General features: G+C 36.8%; 2 protein-coding genes across 2 annotated transcripts; one reads left to right on the top strand and one right to left on the bottom strand.

The window, feature by feature from the left end:
• Window positions 1-2,939: 2,939 nt before the first annotated feature.
• On the bottom strand, window positions 2,940-11,781 carry IAA9 (indole-3-acetic acid inducible 9). The gene is made up of 6 exons (XM_089155179.1): window positions 11,543-11,781; window positions 9,848-10,599; window positions 9,534-9,760; window positions 9,261-9,402; window positions 4,322-4,383; window positions 2,940-3,512 (listed from the first exon to the last, which is right to left on the bottom strand). The coding sequence occupies exons 2-6, from the start codon at window positions 10,561-10,563 to the stop codon at window positions 3,475-3,477; spliced, it is 1,185 nt and encodes a 394-aa protein (XP_089011305.1). The 5' UTR covers window positions 10,564-10,599; window positions 11,543-11,781; the 3' UTR covers window positions 2,940-3,474.
• A 9,607-nt stretch (window positions 11,782-21,388) lies between these two features.
• LOC149014528 (uncharacterized protein At5g65660-like) lies at window positions 21,389-22,482 on the top strand. The gene is made up of 2 exons (XM_089156311.1): window positions 21,389-21,910; window positions 22,003-22,482. Exons 1-2 carry the CDS (start codon window positions 21,680-21,682, stop codon window positions 22,189-22,191), a joined length of 420 nt encoding a protein of 139 aa, XP_089012437.1. The 5' UTR covers window positions 21,389-21,679; the 3' UTR covers window positions 22,192-22,482.
• The last annotated feature ends 499 nt before the right edge of the window (window positions 22,483-22,981 follow it).

Raw genomic sequence — 22,981 nt, 5'->3', positions numbered from 1 at the left:
ATTCAACCGTGCAATTATCTTTAACCAGTTTATGTTTGTATTTTACGTCTGTAACCAACACAACTTGTACGGGCATTTTGGAATCACCGGAAGGCTCAAAACCTTGTTACAAAACGTCATCTAACGGAGATTCAACATCTAATGTTGATATGCCTTCTGCATTCTATTACAATTACATATAAGACATTAGATTCATCAACTTAATGTAACAAAAACTCATCAGCATAGTCATTACTTTCACAATAAATTGCACATAAGACATTAGATTCATCAACTTAACTATTACATTTGGTATAACGTATCAGAGTTTAAAAGTATTCCACAATACAATATGATACCATTATATTTGGTACAACACATCAATATGGCTATCTCTCTTGGTATTAGAGTTCAATAGTATTTCACAAGATAATATGATACTATTACATTTGGTACAACACATCAATATGACTCTCTATATGGCTCTCTCTCTCTCTTGGTATCAGAGTTTAAAAGTTATATTCTAGCTATATTTTTTTATGTTCAGTCTATGATAATCATTGCTTTCTCCAGGATCCTTGTCCAGTCAAATTTCGTGGGGAAGCCCTGACTATAGTAATACATTGGTCGGACTCTATAGGTATTGACTTGCTTAAAGCAGATGTTAGTAGTTTATTGCAATACTAATTTCTGTTGCTGATTTTACTGTCTATACTAATTTTTGTTGTTTGTATAACAAATGGTACTTAAATGGAAAATGAAATACATGAAGATCTTGGCCACATGTAAAATTACTCCTGATACTTCGGTTAGTTTTACAGTTGTTTAGGAAATAGACAAATTTTTTTTGTTAGCAATATTTTACTCAATGGCTAGAAGTCATAGATGGAAGAAGATCATGTAGAGCCAAAGGACATGAGGAAATTTTGGCCATTCAAATTGAGATTCTTCCCGAAAAAGTTGGAGGACTTTAGTATTGTGATGTATATTATTGATGACAGCCATAGTGCCTCTTTACTTCTGTGAGTATAAGTCTGTAAATAATTTTTTTGCCTTAATTCCACTTCTCTTGACTAACCTTTCTTCATTTTATCCTGTAGAATTGGGGCCTCAAATGTCATTAGTGGATACCACCTAGCCTTTAACTTAGGGTTTGCATTGTTGAACTGTCGTATGACTTTCCAACGGCAAAAAAAATGATTACTATCGGATGCCACTAGCAGTGGGATGAAGATAGTCTACTGAAGATTAGAGTCACCCTAGATGGAAGGCTTAGTGGATTACTTCAATTCCAGATGGGAATTATCAAAGCGAGAATTTCCAGTGAAGTTAAAAAATGATGAGCTGAATAGGGGAGAAAGAAAATATCTCATTCCTAAGTACGAAGGGGATATTTACACTCTCGTTATGTCGTGGGAGGCAATTCCATGCATGTCTCTCGGTCAGCAAGGGATAATTTTAGAATTATGTATGATGATATTGAAAAAGTTTGATGTGACCTACGATGTGGCTTGTGTGTACCCAAAGCACGTCCAACACTCTGACAGGCGTTTGTTAGGCAGCACAATGCGCAAGGTCCAAATTTTCTCAATTCATGCCTGATAGAGGTGTTCAGAACTTCTGAACGATGGTCTACCTACTTGATGTAATAAATTGGACACAAGCTGAGAATGAACCCGGTCCAATACAAACTGGACCCAACATGAGCAATTCAATACAAACCCTTAAGAAGAAAAAGAAAGAGAGAGAATCATAGTGATGTGTTTTATCAAATGTAATAGTATCATATTATACTATGGAATACTTTTAAACTCTGATACCAAGAGAAAGCCATATTGATGTGTTGTACCAAATGTAATAGTATCATATTGTACTGTGAAATTCTTTTAAACTCTGATACCAAGAGAGAGAGTCATATTGATATGTTATACCAAATGTAATAGTATCATATTAAATTATGGAACACTTTTAAACTCTGATACCAAGGGAAAGAGTCATATTGATGTGTTGCACCAAATGTAATAGCATCATTTGTCGAAAACCTCCAGTCAAATGGAATCTCTATCGGAACAAGTTCTTGTGCTTCTGAATGTACTCATGCAAGACGATGCTTCCACGGAAGAAGTGATCGGTCGTTACAGGTTGCTGGAGGCTGATGTGTGGCTTTATTTGGCTCATATCAGATACGGTGAAGACAGAGAAATTGTTGCCTTGAACTCTGGAAATGCATACAAGAAAGCATCAGTATACAATTTATTTTTGTGTTTTTTATTTGCTTTTTGCTTTGTGGTATGCGATTAGGTTTCGGGATTTACATAGTTTTTTTATTTTTTAATTGCTTTTGCGATTAGGTTAGATTTTAATTTTGATGTTTAGATTAAATCTCTATTGTCCATTATGAACATGTGCATTAAATACTAACTTAAGTGAGACTAAACCGGTTTTCTCACCTAACCCAACCAGTTCAGACGACCAAACTTATACTAATGGACCAAACAAACCATTGGAGACTGCACTGTTTCTTCAACCTTTGGAGGAGAGCTAAACGCTGAAGACGTGGGCAGATTGAAAAAATCTACTTTGGAGAGAGAGAGAGAGAAGTGGGTTCTATGCTTTTTTAACATAAAGTTGGGTGTCAATGCTTTAAAGCCTCCATTTTTTGGTGCCAGTACAATTTGCTCTTATACTTATGGTAGAATCCATGGATTTTACTTAATACCCAAGAATAGCTTAATTTATGTTTTCTTAGCCAAAAAAGTGAAATCTCTAGATTTCATGAATTCATGAATGTTTTACATCAAACATGTATAAATCTCAGGGATTTGAAATCTCCGAATTCAGATAACCAAACAGGACCAAGTAAATTTATAATAGATCTCAAAGAATCATCCAGAATAAGGTGGCTTATCCCTACTTGAGAGAACACAAAAAGTATTAACTCCAGACGTTGAATGCAAAGATCAAGCCCAGATATTGACTATTCACTTATAGAATTCAGATGTGGATCAAACGAGGTTATTACCACCAAAACCACACATGTAACGCAAGTAGATATCAAAGACCACTACTTGGTAGTCCAGGCAGTGCACAGATCAATTTATAGAATTACTAACTTGGGAAACAACATTTAAAGTAAACACACAGCAAGCACCAAACATGTCCACAATAACTCAAACGACTTTACATACTACTAGGGTTCCTGAAGGCAAACATGAACTCGCCAGAAGAATCAATGAGGTCCTCCCATAGGTTGTGGCCTCGGCTTTTATAATTATAATGGACTCAAGACAATTAAAAGCAACATGAATTATCAGCAAAGCAAAATATGAAAACACCAAGTATCTAACTCCATCATCTGCCACCATCCAGATGGTCGTTGCTTGCATGGCCACACCCATCGAATTCTCTTCTCCCTTGGTTTGTTCCCTCGCCATCCATGGATACTTTCAACTATGAATTGCAGGCTGGGGAGCAGTCATGATGTCAAGCCGACACCTAGTTTCTGTTCCTGCATTTCTCCATTGCCCTTGGAGCTGCATGCACCAAACAAAACACATTCTTAAAATTAGTCAAGCTACATAACAAAAGAAAAAACTAATTGAACTGGCAGGAGTACGATTACAGACCATAAACACTCATTTAAGTAACAGATATCTACTTGTTGCAGCAATATACAACATCAGTCCACCTAGACTGAAAATTAAAACAATATTTTACTAAAAAAATCCATATAGCAGCTTGTTTTACTTCACCCACAGTGAATGAAAATCCCTTGACGGTGACCATTGACAAATGACCAATGGAACAATATTTTTCAAATTCATCAACATGGGATGGGAGTTTGGTGATAGCACAAATGCCCCATCATACAGTCCACCCGTGAACAAGAAAGCCTTCTTCACTCCATTAATGAAAGAATTCGCCAGTGGTGGATGAAGAATCTCCATATCACCAGTGATGCAATCATGTAACGCTACTCTTTTCCCATTAACAAACCCTCACTCCCCAATTGACCAATTAATACCTTCTTAATCATCCAACAACCTTGCTGCCCATGGACAAGTGACTCTTCTTACAGGAAAAGAGAAAGTGGATCACATATTTCTCCATATGTTCCCAGAATAAAATAGCAAACTCCAATGCAACATTACTGGAGTTGGAATAAAGATGATCCAGCTCCCATTAACGTGCCATGCATAAGAAAGAGACATGTTCAGTGATGAGTGATTTACATTCATTCTACTAAAATTATTCATCCCATGACGTTGGGTTCTCAGGATTAGGTGAAACTCTTATACAAAGTCAATCAATAGATCCCGAAGGATACATGGGAAACACTCACCTAAGCCAATTGCATCAGTGCTCTTCATGATCCTCAACCTTTTGCATGAATCAATAAACATCCTGCCATAATCCAAACATAACAATCAGAATGGTACAAACAATGCAGGTTGGTCAAAGCAAAACATTTTGTATGCGAGAAAGTTGTGGGATTCACTCAACACAGAAGAGTCAAGATGATAAATTCACACATTTTGAAGTACAATGTTTTCATTATTTAGTTTTACTCTCAATTGCTTATCTCAACCACTGGCTGTGCAACAGTATCTGCAGCAGAGTCACTAGCTGTTTCAAGTTGTGATACTTCATCATACAATAACATCCGTCCATGAAACATGCTACACAACAAAAATTGCCTGCGGCTGTGAGCCTGTGATGACCAGATAACTCAGTAACGATATCCAGAGACACAACTCTGTATCGCGTTTTCCATTTTTACCACATTTAGACATGGAAATGGTCATCCAAAATTCATCTTAGACAGAGAGAGAGAACATTTGGCCTTTTATCAAATTCGTTCATACAATGTACTAAGGCAAGGTTTTTCAGATTCTAGGCTCCTATGAATTCATGTATTAAGAAAGAACTCATCCTCGCACACCCTTGATAGTGCTAAATGGCAGCTCTATTTCACATCCCAAATTTGGTGGATATGCCATCCACAACACTATGATTAAACTTTAAAAAAAAAAAGAAGGGAAAATAATGAAAAAGAAAGAAAAAGAGAAGGAAAAGAAAATCAGACCAACATGACATCCCTTGTGTAATTACCAACAGTATCCATCAAGTAGATATACATGAGAGGGTATGCTGAATTCAGAATTTGGAAACATGGGGAAAAACCATACATGGTGGGCCATATGATTAAGACAAGCCACCAAATTCGACACATGACCTATACAGGAGGTCTCAAAACTACCCATCAGTCGGCCTGCCAAATCATCAGTCCACAGTCAAAAAGCGACTTTCATAAAGGAAAGAGGTCTTGGCACAGATGTGTTGAGACCACTTGCCATTAAATTTTAATAACAAAAATATGGACAAGTTTTCCAACACACCACTCCCTCAAACAATTTCCAAGATGTCAATATTATTTTTGATACGCGGAATGATGATTTGGTCATGCTGATCATGGGATAGATGAGATGTTCTTGGATGGGCCACATGTCAAATTCAGTAAACTAACTCAACCATATGACCCACCATGAATGGAATTTCCTTAGTGTTTTCAACCTTCCTTTCCTAACATGGTCTAAAAATAATAGGCTATTTCCAACAATTCCCAAAATAATACATTGAAAATTTCAAGTCAGATTGATTTAAAATGTAATTTCAAACTGTGTAGACTAATCCATTTTACTCAATCAAACTAAGTCATATGGCAGTTACAAATAGCATGCAGAAAAAGCTAGAAAGCAGGGGTCTTTTAGTGCCAAAAGCATGTACTTATAAAATAAACATCAGCAGTACTGGGTCCTTAAATGTAATACCAACATTCAACTCCATTACTTCCAGAAATGCAAATATCACTTGCTACCAAACAAGCAATGGTTTTAGCTGATCGGCAGACAGAAAAGTACAGCCAATGCCCTATAGATCAACACACTAAATTTGTTATGTTGTTTTGACCCAAATTCTTGTACCCAACTTTGCAGATGGACACGCACCGACATATTTTGGTGGGCGACCCAAATGATCAATACGTGAGATCTGCGATGAAAGCAAACGATTTGGGCCGACCGGTTTACCTAGTTAAATTCTATGAACATGTACCCTATGTTCTCTTATTAGGTCATTGCAAGATTTGGTATTTTCACCCCAGGTTTTGGATGAGAATTCTAATAACACCGTTATCGCGATTGGTCAAGAGATCTCATAATCTTCTACCTACATAGTGAAAGTTCTTCCTCATCCATGGATGTAGCACACAAAGTTGGTGTGTAATTCACATTAAATCTGTGTTTGTTCGATTTGATTTCATGTTTTTGTAAGTGATTTCTTGTTGTTCGTTTCAACAGTTTTGAAGACTTGTACAACAATAAACCAACCAACAAGTTTATAGTTCCTTGATTTTTGTTTTCCTTGTCTTGCGTTTGTTCGATTTGATTTCATGTTTCTGTACGTGATTACTTGTTGTTCGTTTCAACAGTTTTGAAGACTTGTACAACAATAAACCAACCAACAAGTTTATAGTTCCTTGATTTTTGTTTTCCTAGTCTTTATTTTTTCAGCCCAAAAGGTTTAGCAACTTGAACCCTTCATCATGAGCGTTTTCAGCCTTTTCATTAATAAAATTCTTGATTTGTATTATTGGCCATCCCTCAAAACTAAAAAATCCCCTTTTTTCATTCTCTCCCATCAAATTTTGACAACCATGACTAACTGGTAGAACAAACACCAAGGAGTCTCAAAAACAAAATGAAAATAACACAGAGATTAACGTGGTTCATACACCAATGCAGTGTGCTACGTCCATGGCAAGAAGAACTTCTCACTATGTAAAAGAAGAAAAGAATAGTGACCTCTCAACCAATCGTCAAAACGGCATTACAAGAACTCACCCAAAACTCTAACGCAGAATCCCAAATCTCTCAATGACATCATAGGCAAACATGGGGTACATACTTATAAAATTTATTCAAGTAAACGGGTTGATCCATCGACTCAGGTCATTTGAGTCACCCACTAAACAAGTTGATCCACTGACTCATGTCATTCGGGTCACCCACCAAAATATGTTAGTATGAGTCCATTTTCAAAATCGGGTCAAAGAATTCGGGTCACAACATAACAATCACAACTGTCTTTGTGTGGACAACATACTAGACCAGTCTACGCAAACTGCATTACCACAGCTCAATGGCTTCTGAAGAATCTACGTTTTGGCCAAGAAATGCCATATAGACAAATGTCATTTTAGCTAAATGGTCTTCAATAAATAATTTATCATTAGGGTGTCATAATTATAGCAAATAAAGTGGAGTACTAGATTTTTAATAGGCATAATTATTTTTGCCCCCTGTACTATAGCTTAATTACTAAAAGGACCCAATTCTTTATGAAATAACTATTGACCCATCACTTCTAATGGTATTAAGAAACTGTCATGGTTGGATGTTTGATCCTATTTTTCCCTTCTAGAATTAAGAAGCCAAAAGACCATACCATATAAAAAACCAGTTTTGCCCTTGTGTTCTTGTCATTTTAGATTTCAAAAAGTTAGACCCTGAGGAGATGAAGCCAGGTTTACCAAAAAGAGGAAAGAAAGAAAGATGAGATAAAACACTCTTTCACCGCAGGGGGGGGGGGGGGAAAGACCTTTTATTATTATTATGGAAGAGAATAAGTTTCTTTATTCCTTCATCTTTTTTTTCCATAAGAGCAGAAGACAATTTAGCACTTTAGGGTTAAGGGTTAATTTTTTCCCCAGATTACTACGGGTAGTAACATAATTTAATATAAGTGTGACTATGTAACAAGATTTCAGGCTTTTTTTAAAAAATCAAAGAAGCCATGTCATCACTTACCTAAGTGAGATTAATGGCAAGAGGCATTAGTAATAAGAAGCAAAGTCTTAAATAAATAATTTCAAAAAATATAGGGGATAAAGTAATAATTAAACTACAGTACAGGAGGCAAGATTAATTATCCTTTTAAATATAATATTCTTGAAGTAACTACTGTGTTACGATGATACTACCCAACCACTGGTTCACCCTGTCCAGCCAATGAATCACCCTTGACTCATCCCGACAGCAACCAGATCTGGTTCAAACAATTCAATCCTGGACTATCCAATGTGTAAATTGCAGTGCCAGACAACGGGTCAGGCAAGAATCATAAGAAAGACATATTCGTACCACCTAGCATCCTCTCTCTGTTTGACCAAGTTATCTTTTGTGACTAGTGAAATCAAACAGTGATGAGCAATGCTAACCAGGCCATGTCCAACAAAGGCTGATTTGGCAAACTTCACATAAGGCCTAAGCCCTAAACCCTAAACCGTAATAGTGAGTATAAATATCTAAGATCCATGCCAAGCTATGGTAGACACTCCAAACCCTCAAAAACCTTTTCTAAGCTCACTGCAATAGATATTTTTCTGGTGATTGCTTATTGGCTGACTTTACCATCTCAGGCAGCCTGTCAATCATCCTTATCAGCCCACTCTTGACTCTTGCCCTTGTATCTTAGCAAGTCCCAGGCCTAAATCGATCCCAATCAATCCAATTCCATTGACCACCACTTAACTAAACTATTACACATACCTAGTTGGATGAAATTCAAAATTTAAAGCAAATTCAAATTCAATATTGAATATCAATTTGAATTTGAATTTCATCCAACTAAGCATAAGTAATACAAATGGTTTGGCCAGTGATCAAACAGCTCAAGCAATTTCAGCAGCAACACAGTGCTTAATTTGATGCTCCACTTTACGGTACTGTTCTATTTTTTCAGCTATACTGGTTAAGAAAGAGACTGATTTTTAATGTTTTTCACATCATCTATAACTTACAACAGAGAGTCCAGATTTGATTGTCTCTTGATATATTTCTCATGGAATGCAAAGACATATCCTCATCATTCAAGAAAAGATATTAGTGCGAAATGTTCCTTTCATTAAACAGTGCAGTTTACGTCACAGAAACATACTAGTGACTAGAATTTATCTACTAAATGTTGCAGTGCATGAAACAGAATTGATTAAATGAATAGAATGTTTGAACTGCATGTGATTGACCACATGACAATTAAGACAAACAAATTCATCTTTATTTGGGGAAAAGACGTTAAAGAATTCCCAGTCTTCATAAACATGAAGCATAACACACAGAAAAACAAACACCTCTATGATCTGTATGTAGTTAATCATATAAAGAAAAACAACAGGAAACCAAATTTAAAGCAGACATAACAGGTAGAATACAAGTGCTTACTCCCATGGGACATCTCCCACAAGCATCCAGTCACTGTCCTTGTCCTCATAGGTCAAAACATACTCTGACCCATGTAGTAGGTCCCTCAGCTTACTCTCACTCAGCATCTCCCTCCCTGGATCATTATGTGATCCACACTGGCCTGAAATTGCAAACAAACAGCAGTAACGGGATCTATGCTAACATGATTGCAAAACCACAAACCAACAAAAATCCACATGGTAAAGTTCACATGATCAGATCTTACAAGAGTGGAACCATAGAATAGCTCACCTATAGTGAAACAACTGAACATCTTCTCCAGTGCAGAAGAGAGCTCCTGATATGCAGAATATGTTCTGAGGTCTACCTTCCTCAAATAAGGAGCACCATCCATGCTGACCTTAACGAAAATAGCACCTGGACCTGGTTTACCATCAACTTCTTCATTGTTCTTGGAAGTGGTTGCCAAAGTGTTTTTCCTAAATGATCTAATTGGTGGCCAACCCACTACTTGAGCCCTGCTATGAAAGGAACATCAATGACCAATTTGCACATTTAACCCAAAACCTCATGGTCAGAACCCTCGTTGAAACAATATCACTTACTTGGCAGCAGGTGCACTGCTATTGTTCTTAGCAACATCGCTAGGATTGAGGCTCTTCTCATTGGCAGCATGGGGCCTCTCTTGTAAGACCTTAATAGGAGCAGCTTCTTTCAACATGCATGGCTGAGCTCCAGAATGTTCCTTCACAGCAACAGATTTCACCCCCGAGTTCAGGGAAGGCCTAGGTGATGGCATAACATTAGTCACCGAATTAACAGAAAATTTCCCCTGAACCGCTGATTGAGTAGCTTCTGAATCAGAGGCAACAGCTGGAAACATCCAATTTCTTTCATTAAATGCAGCGCTTTTTATTTCAGAGAAACCATCCATGGCAGCCGAGAACCCTCGCTTGTTTCCCAAAACAGCAGTCTTTTGAGATGAAGACTGAGAACCATCCTTTAAAGGAAGTAGAGGAAACAAGGGTTTCTCGTCTAGTTTAGCAGGATTCAACAAGGACAGCTCTGTATCCCTCTGGGGAGATTGGGATCCAGGAAGGCCAAGCCTCAGCTCAGTTGCTTTCAAATTCAGACAACTATTTTTTTCTTCAGACAAACTTGAGACTGCAGAGCTGTCCACTGAAGAACAATTAGATAACCCCATGTAATTGCGTTCTTTTAATTCAGAGTTACTCAGGCTGCTACCATCTGCAGAAGCCGGTGAGGCAACCAGAGAGACATTCCCTTGCCCTTCCACGACGCCAAGCAAAGGAGGAGACATTAGGCGTATATTTCCAGGACTAAAAGATTTCGTTTCCTACCTGCTTGCGATCAAATCAAGTTCTTATTGGGGAAATGCAGAACAAAACGAAGCACTTCTGCTGCTCCCGAAACCAAGTGTCTATTTTCCTCAAAAGTCACCATTGTACTTAAAAAGTTTTGAGTCACTATGAGAAGCTACAAAAATAAAACGTAGAGTACCGGAACTCTCCTACAACACTTCTATCATCTAAATACGCTCTGAAGAATTCCCCGTCCCAGAGATAACAACCAACTCAATAGAATACCAGAAAAACACTAATCACACTTAAGAATCCTTAATCCTGGAAATCATTAAAAACTAAAATCTTGAAATCCGTAAGGATCAACAATTTGGAGGGGGAAAAGGTAGACCCAGCATCAAAGAGTTGCAAAGAATGATAAGGTGCAATGATAAAAAGAGATAACCAGTACAAAAGAAAGAAGAAAAAAAAAACCGCAAAAAACGAAAAACAGAACAAAATTTTCTAGTTTGAAACAAGTTGCAAAACAGAAAATTAAGTATACAACAAAAAATAAACCAAAAAGCTGTCTTTCCTCCGCCACCAACCCCCAAAAAAAATTCCAGGGCTGACGGAAGAGTGCTAGTTTCAGTGACTGAAGCTCCAAATAACGTCAACTGGAAATTAAATGCAGTGAAAAGAAGAAGAAAACTGCTAACTGTTACCGCTACAAACTTTCAGACCGAGCAAAGAAAGATAAATACTAAAAAAACCCGGAGAGAAATGCACAATCTGAAGCATGAACAAAGGAAAACAGAAAAGTTAAGACGTTTAGAGCAAAATCAGTCATAAATGAAGTAATATCTTCATAGAGATCAGATAACAACAAAGTAAGACAGAATTTGAGCACAGAGCAGAATAAACAAGTGGATTATTAGATCTCAACAGTAACAAAGTCATATGAGTTCCTGAAAACAGATAAATTGAAGATTTCATTACTTGCCTGAGCAGCTTCCTAGACCGATTCGAAGAGATGAAGACTGATTAAAGCTCTAACCGAAAAATGTATGAAACAAGTAATGTGAGAGAGTGAAAAATCAGTAACAGAAAGAGAGAGAGAGCTCTAAGTTCCTTCCATTTTAGCAGGAACCAGAAAGTAACAAACCACAAGCCTTAAGCCGTGAAGCTCAAAATAAGGAAACAAAATATAAGGCGCAAATATAAATTACAAAGCTTTTTATTCTGTCACGACAAACCTTGTCTGTCATTTTAGGGGCATTGCCTTTATATCGCGCCGATCAAGTAGAGGTGTTTACCGTTGATTGATATCAATCTTTCCCATGTGGCAGAATCTGGACCGTTGATATCCTGTCTCGGTTGTCACAAAGGAGAAAGGTTCTTCTTTTCTTTTTTCAAATTTTTTTTTTCCTGAACCTCCCCGTGTGTTTGTAAAAGGGATAAAGTCGTAATGATGGTATCGGGTTTCTGTCTTCGAGTGATCCATATTAAAACGCACTTGTTTGGTGTTGGAATTACAAATGTGCCCCAAACTCACGTGTTTATCCGTTTGTCTCATCTCTCGTGTGCATACGACGGTAGATCGTGATCGTTTGGCTTCAGAAGCATCAGATGACAAATCTCCGGGCCGCAAATAAGTAAAAGTCGTCCGCAATGAAGAGGTTATGGGTTCAACTCCTACTGGCGACATATGTAATATCCATGTCCTTATATATAAAAAGCGCCTTTGTACAACAAAAAAAAAAAGCCGTCCGCAGCCCCGATTTGAGTCCGGATCTTGCTTAGTAATGCTCAGCACTGTCCAGCGAGATAAGGGAGACCTTTCAAAATTTCTGATTTCGATAGTCTAAAATATCACACGATGGTCCTACACGTTAAATGTATAGGACTAAAGCCTTAGACCTAGCCCTACTTATGCTCCTCAGATACCGAAGTGATGAATTATTCTCTCATCTCCTCCTTCAGGCTGCGTTTGTTTGCAAATGTGTTTTTTTCAGACCCCATATATAATGGAGTGAAAATGAAGGGAAAAAAATTTATAGAAAAATGTTAAATGTGAGTCTCATTTTATTATTTTTCTTTTTTTTTTTTTTTTTTTGTAGAATTTTGAAAAAGACATAAGATGATAAAATTAGCTTGTCACCTCACCTGACAAGATAGGAAAATTTGCTAGCCAAGTTTTGTTACATGAATCCAAATATTTGAAATCTGTGGATTCACAAATGATAAATTTATATCCTTTTGATTGTGTGAATCCTTGGATTCAATAAATCTATGGACTTACCTTTTTACACTAAAAAAGTGAACCGTTATTCTGTAGATGTTTTTTCATAATGAATCTATAGATTTCATTCCAAAGTTTCAGATTAACTAAACAGTTAATTTTATGAACATGACTCCATAAATTTGAAATCTCTAGATTTTTTTAAATCTCCTAGACTTAATAAACCAAATAGGCCCTAAACAAACCACATTTGTAAATTTCACAAAACATTTATTTATTTTATTTTTATTTCCCCGCCACATTTACTCCAAACTTCCAACAAACAAACGGTGCCTTAATGTCCTTGTGCCATGCTATCGCAAAAGCCAGACACTCCATTTGCCGCGTTTCTTATCTTTCCCTTATTTCAATTATTTTTTTGTCAAATGGAAATGATAAAATTCATTGAAAAGCCTCAAAACATAACCTGCTAGGGACAAAAAAAAATTTCAGACATAATCAAATGTGGAGACTACCACCAAACCCGATGCAAATTAAATTTTTTTTCACCATTTGCAATGTAATCAGCAAGTAGGTTATTAGACCTATTTACAAACTTGAACATCAGAGTAACAAACTCTACACTAAATTTTGTAATTTCATAAAATAAACTAAAAGCCACAAATCAAGTGAATAAGCGTAGCCATTTCCATTTGCTGCCTATCTTTCACATAAGCCACACAGCCTCTTTTTTTTTTTTTTCATGGACTCCATCAATTTTGTATTGATATTAAGGAAAATACCCCCAATTGTGCAAGCCGCTACTTTAGACACTGTTTGAGATTATTTATACTTAATGATTGGAATTCAAAATTTTTTTCAATATAACCAAAATATCCATTGTGTGTTAAATTGAACCAAATGCCCTCAGCTTTGATCCCATTTTCAAAGTTTAACCTTACCCATAAAGATGAATGATTCTTCGTCAATCAAAGTTGAACAACCAAAAAAAATAAAGGGTTCTACCCAATATCATACACCCACCACCACCTCCTCCTCTTATTAAGCTTTTATCAATAATTTGCTTATAAGTTGTATTAACTTATGAATACAATCTTTTTTTATGACCTTTAAATAGACTTAAAATAAAAAGAAAATTGACAATTTCCTTTTCACAAGGTTCCTGAAACGGCTTTGATCGTTTATCATATAGTTCTCCAATATACCTTCTTTCAAACAACTATCGAGTCTCATTTTGTGTTTTCGATGATCTTTACTTTTCCTTTCTTTCTCGTAAATAGAATTATATCCCTCTCAACAATTGTTTTGTATTTTATTTAAATCATACGCAACAAGAGTCATTTACAACATGTTGAGTAGTGTTTCCATCTTCATGCTTTTTAGTACATTAATAGACATATCTTTCATTGATTATTATGTCTCAAATTGTAATGATTGTTTTGATTTTGCAACTTGAAAAGTTGGTGAATTAATCACCATGAATTTCCTAAATGCTAAGTGAAAAAATTGGAAGGTTTTTAGGTATTACTTTTATACCAAAGATAATAGCTCTAACAAAGTAGCTTATGCAGAGTTATTATAGTGGTTAAAATCAACATATCTTAGTGAAGAGGTTGTGGGTTCGACTTTCTTCCCATCCCCTACGTTGAAATTGTGGAAGAGCTTAAAGCAATTGCTATTGGCCTACTGAAAGCTCGCAATTTGGGGCACAACAGAGTCCAAATACGATCCGATTATGAGTCAGCTATTAAGATGATACAGAAGATTTATCGAGTTCCATGGTATGTAGTAGATCTTGTGCAACAAATTAATGAGCTGACTGGGGATTTCGTTGCATGTTCTTTTGAATATATTGTGCGTGAAGTGAACTCTTGTGCAGACTTCCTGGCTGGATTCTCGCAATCCACCCAAGAATTCCACCTTCACCCCCTTTATCTCCCTGAAGCTCTTTCCTGTCTTATTAGGAATGATGCTAATGGAAAAAAATTCTATCGTCTGTAAACCTTTTATTTTTAAAATTTTTAATATTTAGTTACCTTTCTCAAAAAAAAAAAAATTGTGGAAGAGCATAAGGGTAAAGGTGGAAAGAAAAATTTAGGTGGTGGGGTAATCCAGGCGTGAAAGGGAGGTGTAAAGTTACGTAAGAAGCATTAATTGGGTGGGAATGAGTTGGGGAACACAAGAAAACAGGGAATGGGAGACAAGAAAGCGGCATTTGAACTTGGCTTGCCGGCTAGGGATCCAAGCTCACACCTAATCTCTCTCTCTCCTCTTCCTGCACATTTTCATCATTACATATTTCCCCCACTTTTACTGATGTGGAATATTCATTTTATTAGTTTATTTAAAAAAAATAATAATGCTCATCCTAACAGCCCTGGCCCGCCCAAAACTGAAATAAGATTTGAGCTTAGAGATTTTAGCTCTGATAATGGGTTATGCTAAAATATTCTGGCTCTGCCTAAGATCAAGGGAGGGCCTAGGATTTTTTTTAGCCGTCAAGTCTGTATCAATTCATTTTTTATTTTTTACCTTGGCCTTGATTCTAGTCCTAATTCTGATCCAGATGTTTGATTACAATGAATTAAGAACAAGAATAAGAATAGGGCTACGGCTAAATATATGGTCAATCAAGACTAGAGTCAATCATAACTAAAGACAAGACCAATTAGAATTAAGGATAGGACCAATCAAGGCAAAAATGAGTTTGATTTGACCTTATAGGACTTAGGATTAGGAACAATAATCAATGACCTTGAATTACGATCAGGGCAAGAATGAGCTTAGATTATTATACACAGGGCTAGACGTGAGATTGTAAAGGGCTAGACGTGAGATTGTAAAAGCCCAGCCTGGGTGTTGCAGCCCTAAAAATAATATTAAATACAAATTAAAACATTCTTCAAAAATAAATTTTCCCGAAAATGACATCATTATTATTATATTTTGGGTAAACGAAAACATCATCATTTGAGAATGTGTTTTGTACGCATTAAAAAGTACAGGCAGGGCCGTGTTCATTAGCCATCATTAACAACCCAACTGAGGCAGTGAGGCCCCACTTCGAACCCTTTCAAACCCCACGCTCTACGCTCTCTTTGAGAGCTTATTTCCCCATTCATTCTCTCTGGCCAATGGCCATGCCACTTAGCCAGAGCAACATCCATCATGAATGCCATTTGTGCTTGAGACCTCTCCCTGTCCCTTCTCCGTCATCATCATCAGATCTCTCTGTATCATACCATATCATATCAGATGTTTCATTTTGCTTCATAGCTCTACATTTTCATATCTTTGTGGGTTGAAAATTACATCTCCCTTGCTTTAAAGCGTTTGGGTATTATCATTTACAGTAGTCAGTTAAGATCAATTTAACATGGGAGGATTAAAGGCCATGACTCAACTTGTTTTAATTTTGAAATTTTTGGTACATGGATCAAATACTTGATGTTTAATAATTAGAGGTAACAGAATGTTAAGAATTTGAATTTTGAAAAGAATTATCCAAGAGAAGGCTTACTGAAGTAGAGTGAAAGCTACAATAAAAGGCATTTAGTATTGGGATCACCATTCTAGTATAAGATAAGTTAAAAAAGCTTACAAAAAAAATGAGATAAAGTAAATTAAGGAGAGTGAATCCACGAGATTCATATCCTCAACAATTCTCACTTCCTACAATTCATATATAGGATTGTGAATAAAGGTGTCAATCGATTTGATTTTAGTAAGGTACCAACTTTAAATACCGAAAACCATAATCATATTCTATTGAATTTACACATTACGGTACGGTTTTAATATTTGCAAAAACTGTTTGTTACGTTATCGGTGTTAAACGATTTAAACACGGTATTTACTGCGGTACAATTTTAGTATGAATAAACCCATACTACTTTTGTTATTAGTTCATTAAGATCATAATAAAAATTGCGATCAAACAATTGATAGAATCTAACATTAGCAGAGACAAAACAAGTAAATCTAAAAAGAGAATTGAATGACGAAACGAAAAACTAAAACATATAATTAGGGATAGGATAAAGGTAAAGTGTTTTAATTAGAAAATTATCTTTATATCCCTTAATTTGATACTGCATCAATTCGGTACATACCAAAGGTAGGAAAACCTAAAACTGAAACCATATCAAAAAATTCAGTTTCAATACGAACCGTACTTAATTTTAAATGGTAAGGTAAGGTATGGTTTTAGACGGCACAGATCGGTACGATTAAATGATTTTGTATGCAATTGATATACTTAATTGCGACACATGATAGTTAATTATCTAAGCATCAGAATTAAAATCCAATTAGCAAATAAATCTAATAAATTTATAAAATTAAAATAAATTAATAAGTAATAATTAATAATCACGTGTGACAATTTATATAAGAACCCGAAAAATAAAACCCAAAAATTAAAATCCGCAGATTAGTACTTATAAAAGATAGAAGATCCGCAGATTTTGCGGGATGCTGCCAAGAAAAGTGGGACCCACAGACGGAAGCCTTCCCGTCCAAGGATGATCTGTCATCTGAGAACGAAATAATGTAGACTTAACCATGGTTAGTTTTTAACCTTCACCCCTGGTTGGCTACTTCGCCCACTTACCAGATCTCTTTGTAACAGATAGATACAAGTCATACAACTACAAGGGTTACGAGGCATGGTACATGGTAGTATGGTACTACCAAATCCAACGATTGGTAAAATCCAGAAAACATCGCTTTCGGGCCAGTAGGGCCCACCCAAGGTCAATGCCATTGAACTTTGGACTTTTCTTATGATTTATAATGGGCGGGGCCCTATTCTGGACGTGGAGTAGGACCCATCAACCCAAGCATTAATGTGCTCTCTACCAGCAATGGAGAGGACCAACATCCATGATCCGGGTCCAGGTCCGAATCTGAACTCAATTTTTTCATTTTTTAATCTTGGCGCTATTAGGGATATAGGACGAGACAGCTAAAAAAGGGTTCGAATTCCATGATCCCAACTTCTTACCATCCATGGCCAGCCAGGAGACTGACCCCTTTAGTTCATTACATAAATGACTGCCAAAACACAACTATGTTGATCATCACTGGGGTCCACGGTACTAAAAGTCAGTGAAATATTTTCAAATGAATTAAAATGGGGTGAATGAAATGTTGTTTGAAGTGGCATGCCCATATTCAACGGAGGTTTGTAAATTCCCTTGTTCGGATAAGTGATATAATCCAAATTGAAACTATAAAAGCCAAGGGAAAACCTAAGATAAGTTTAAGAAAAATGATATACATAACTTAGGTATTGTATCTAGTATAACCTCAAACAGAGTTGATTGGAAAACAATAATCTTTATAGCCGATCCCATATAGTTGGGACAATGCTTATTCTTATCCTTGTTGTTGTTGTGTACAAGATCTTAATTATTTTGTTTAATTATTTTGTTTCATAGCTCTACATGTAAATGGAGGAGAAGCTCAAAATGTAACAATATAAATGAAGGATGCGACATCAAATTGGGGACCAATGGACTAGGTGATTTGAATGCATAAATGGACCAGTTTGATAACCCATTAAGAAACAATTAATGGTTCTTCTTATTGAGAACCCAAAAATTGGCAAAAATAAAACATGTGTTAAACAATTTAGTTACAAATGATTTAAAGACATTAAGAAATGTATGGAAACTTACTCCTCAAGTGAAAGATGTTTAGAGAGGTGTTTCAGATGTCATAAATATCAGAACCAATGTGTGAGGTTTAGTAAATTCCCTTGTTTGCCCATGGAGAAGTGATATAATGGCTAAATTGAAGAAAATATAAAAGTCCGGGGGTTTTTTTCTCCCAAGTTGGTGTCTAACCTAATTGGTCTTCTTGATAGGCACATACCCCATTGTATATGGGTAAAATTGAAATTCTATAACATTATTTTAAACAATTAAACTAAAATAAATATGCACAAAGACAATAAATATTATTATACAATACTACCATACAAATACAACTCAATATATACTTGTGCTGTGCCGACACCACCTGTATCATGTCAATACCAAGTATTATGCATCGGAGGATCCATCTGTTATGAGTCATGTGACTTATGTCTCTAGTCAAAGGTCCAAAGGCTGCAACTATGTGCTTCTCCTCAATCATACGTTTAAAGTCAATCCATGACATTTTATGCTGTTGGTTATCGAGATACAGATAAATGAAACATTTGTAATTGGCGTCATCTATTGTTGGAAAACTACTCCCATCAGGAGGGAAATGATAATAGAGATATGAAAGAGAGTCAAGAGACATTGTTGGGTGTGGTGGTGATGCATATGATGGTGGGTTTGGTGGCATATCGTATTTGTATACTGCCTCCAAAATACCGGTTGTTCTTGAGCCATCAAGAGGGATAATCCGGACACTCATGATGATGACCCCAACCATCATAACCCCCATATGTAGATGTGGTCCATGTGGAGCCTTTAGAGTCATCCAAACTCCACAAAACTCTTAGATATGTGAAATCTCTATTGATTGTTACAAACAATGTTATACCCATCAAGAATAAAACAAGATCTACTACTATATGTTGAAGATCGAAGGAAAATATGGCAATAATAGGAGAGAGAAGGCCTGGAGAGCTATAAAGAAAGAGAAATCGAGGAAAAATAGGTTGGAAATTCGTGGATAATTCGGCGATATTTCCCCGAAAATTCTACAACATCGTGGTGGTTTCAGTTTTGCCTCTAAAAAAGTTTCTCCCCCTTCCGAACTGGCCAAAATTTAGCAAATTTCGGCTGATATTTGATGAAATGTTTTTTCCTTGATAAGAATTCTATTGAAACCATGCTGATAGTGTTTTCGCTTTCAAAAAAAGGTTTTTTTATTAAATGCCTAAAATAGTGTTTCTACTTCCAAAAGAAACTGAAACTATTTATGTTATTTATCAATACAAAAGCACCTGGTGGGTTATCAAATAGGTCTTATATTGTTGTGCTCACTGAATTAAACCAACCTTGCCCTAAAATGCCAACGCAGGGTTGGTTAATTGGTAAGACCCATACCTCTTGGTGAAGAGGCCGTGACTTTGACCATTGCAGATGTCATATGTAATATCCCAATTCCCTAAATAAAAAAAATCGCCTCTTCCCACACCCCCCCCCAAAAAAAAAAGGAAAAAAAAAAAAAAAGAGCCCTAAAATGGCAAAAACTAGGGGGTTGACAAGGCAATCGAGGTCAATATAGCTCAGCCCAATCGCACTAGATTGGGGTTTGTAATAGTTCAATATTGGGTTGGACTAAGAAGATGGGCTGGGCCTGAGCTGGGGTTTAAGAAACCTGGCCCATCAACACCCCTACTAGTTGTATGTTTTAGATGTCTGTGGACTTGGAAGTGATTTGTAACTAGAAGTGGCAACCAAGTTGATTGGGCTAAGGATTGTGCAGTGAAATGGATCCAAACCTCATAACTGATTAAAAAATTATGGCCTCACAGCCCAACCCATTATAATGGATCAGCACAGCTATTCTGTCCCAAAGAGAAGAACATCTTAGGGTTTCTAACCATTAAGTTCGAATTATGAACATTAGGGCAAGAACGAACTGACATGCAACGAGAGAACTGACATGTATTAAAAGAAATCCCTTTGATCTTGGAGATCAAAAGAGAAAAGATTATTAATGAAAAGTAGATTTCTTTGCGTGGAAATTTCAGATCTAACCATTAAATTTTGCAAATTTTGCATGACAGTAAAATGATTGAAACAATTTCTAAATATTTTTTTTTCAACCACGTGTTTCCTTTTCGTGTAGACGAAGAGAACGTTCTTTCCTGAACAATGATCACAGTGAACTAGGAAAATGGATCCCAACGCCAAATCGGGGATCAGAAGCTGTTAGATAGTTTGTACAGTTCCAGAGCATTTACTATTTGTTTATAAGGAGAGCGTTATCGTGGAGTATCTGATTCATGCCACCTCAATGGTGGGAATAGTGTCATTAACATGGAGCCCAGCGTCTACACAGAAAAAAAAACAATAAGAAATCATATTGGAAGACCCTACAATACAGAAGTGTGAGGATTTTGATACGATGCTGCGTAATTAATGCGCAACAGCTACAACGATCGAGATCAAAATTTCGATAGTTTGCATCACAGTGTTGCACAACATTAAAGTCGAGCCCAAAGTGTGACGGGAGCATAGAAGTGTATCAAGTTTTTTTTTTTTTTATGAAGAAATTGACCCATTCATTTTGGATGAAAGACACCTCTTTATCAGTCACATCCAATAGTTGAAATTAAATTAAAAAATATATTTTTTCTATTTTTTAAATCTTACCTCAATTATTAAATACTGTCCGATTGACAGTGTTTTTCATCAGAGAAAAAAATTTCAGAGGAGCACCCTATCACTGAGTCCGGATCAGCGCGACCACATCATGGCCCCGGTGAAAAATACTTTTTGAAAAAAATAAAAAAAACTTTTTCACTAGTAGGACCCACTGATTTTTGTGGTCAGAAAGTCCTGGGGGAGCAATCTCAAAGACGGGGAGAAGATCCGGATTTCTATCAACTGTGGATCCAAGCTGGGAAAATCAGTCGGATAGAGGAGCAGCACCACACCAGCAGTAGCAACTCGGTGGTCTGGGGCTCTTTCACATTCTCACATGCAACGGGCCTTGTCGCCTTTCAAGAAGCTTTGGATGGAGCACCATGAAGTGGTACCCACTCTGTACAACCGAGGTCGGACGTAGAATTGCATCTTTACACGTCCACCCTCCCCCTCCCTACTGCAAAGGCATCCCATAAATTCTCACCACCTTCAAAGATCATCTCATACTACTTCCAAGCTCAAATCGTCCCAGTTCTCTGATCCGCTTTGTTCAACTTTTCTTTCCCCTCTGGTGTGAAAATGGAGAATCAGGAATGGAAGCCCCAGCAGTCTGATGCATCAAGGCCAACTATAGGATTTCCTCTGGGTACAGCTCTGCTGCTGATCGTCATATTCTGCCTGAGTGGCGTCTTCTCCTGCTGCTACCAGTGGGAGAAGCTTCGTTCTCTGCGTCGCTCTTTCTCTCAAGACAATGATCCCAATTTGGATACAACCCCTCAATCTCCTTCCAAATCCAAACCAACCCACATGGTTAGTATCACATCTCTGTTTCTCTTTATACCTCTTCTTCCTTTCTCCTGGAAATTTTTTTTTTTCACTTTTGCTCTGTTTTTCTTTGGCAGGGCTCGAAGCTAAGCAGGAGTGAGAGTTTACCAGTAGTAATGCCCGGAGATCAGATTCCAAAGTTCATAGCAATGCCGTGTCCTTGTGAACCGCAGCGACCAGAGGAGACTGCCGTGGTGATGCATACGCCTCCTCCTCTACCAACACCCCCGCTTCCTCCTCCTCTGTCTATACCTTATTATATTTGAACCTTCAATTTGAAAAAATTTTCAAACTTTTTCCATCCTTGCTTCTCTGATTTGAAATAGTATTTGTATATATTAATTGAAGAATGGATCAAAATCCAACCATTATTATTACACACCTTGTAAATCGCCTTGTAATTTAACCGTTTACAGCTTTGCAATGTTCTTAATGGGTTCTGTTTCAAGTGTCCTGTTCGCAGCCATTGACACTCCCTGATCTCTGCTCCACAAAGAATAGTTAAAGACGCTGGAGCTTGTGTAACCCAGATTGTAAATGTAAGAATTTATTACTAAGCGGTGAGTCTTTGGAAAGAATTTCCTGTAAAACATTGTCTCTGCTTCTTCTTGGTAACCTCTGATAAAGTCTGGGTTCTTGTCTCTTTCAATGTCAACCTCAGCCACCCACCCCTTTTTTTTTTTTGATTCTTAGCTTCCTTTTAATTAACGGTTTCCAGTGATCCTAAAACTTAAAACCAAAAAGATAAAGCAAGACCTACGTTCTTCTTCAATTTGGTAATCTAGCTTACAAGTTTCAGAAGAGAAGCTAAAACCCAAGCAAATTGGGGCACCACACTTAACATCAACAAAGTTAAAGGGCCATTCTCGTATAAAAAACTGAGAATGAGATCCAACTACTATTTCCAAAGAGAAGAAGAAGACCAATAGTTAAATGGGTTTTCCTCTGTAAACCAGAAAGACAGAAACATCATCAAGAAGGCAAGGCTCACGTTTTCCCCAACTTCTTTATCCATTAAGGCAATCCCGCAACCAATTCCTTTTGCTTTTCATTGAT

This window comes from Hakea prostrata, chromosome 5 (assembly GCF_041222555.1).
Source record: "Hakea prostrata isolate BN-2017 chromosome 5, UWA_Hpros_2, whole genome shotgun sequence".
Lineage (NCBI taxonomy): Eukaryota > Viridiplantae > Streptophyta > Magnoliopsida > Proteales > Proteaceae > Hakea > Hakea prostrata.
The sequence above is the reverse complement of the archived record's forward strand: the minus strand, read 5'-3'. Positions and strand labels throughout refer to the sequence as shown.

Excerpts from the sequence above, each read along its gene's own strand:
- IAA9 (XM_089155179.1), bottom strand. The coding sequence starts at position 10,563 with ATGTCTCCTCCTTTGCTTGGCGTCGTGGAAGGGCAAGGGAATGTCTCT. Across the intron at positions 9,761-9,847 it reads AGCAGTGCACCTGCTGCCAA|GGCTCAAGTAGTGGGTTGGC; the intron begins GTAAGTGATATT and ends CTTTCATAGCAG. Across the intron at positions 4,384-9,260 it reads GTGGGAGATGTCCCATGGGA|GATGTTTATTGATTCATGCA; the intron begins GTAAGCACTTGT and ends GGATTATGGCAG.
- LOC149014528 (XM_089156311.1), top strand. The coding sequence starts at position 21,680 with ATGGAGAATCAGGAATGGAAGCCCCAGCAGTCTGATGCATCAAGGCCA. Across the intron at positions 21,911-22,002 it reads AATCCAAACCAACCCACATG|GGCTCGAAGCTAAGCAGGAG; the intron begins GTTAGTATCACA and ends TTTCTTTGGCAG.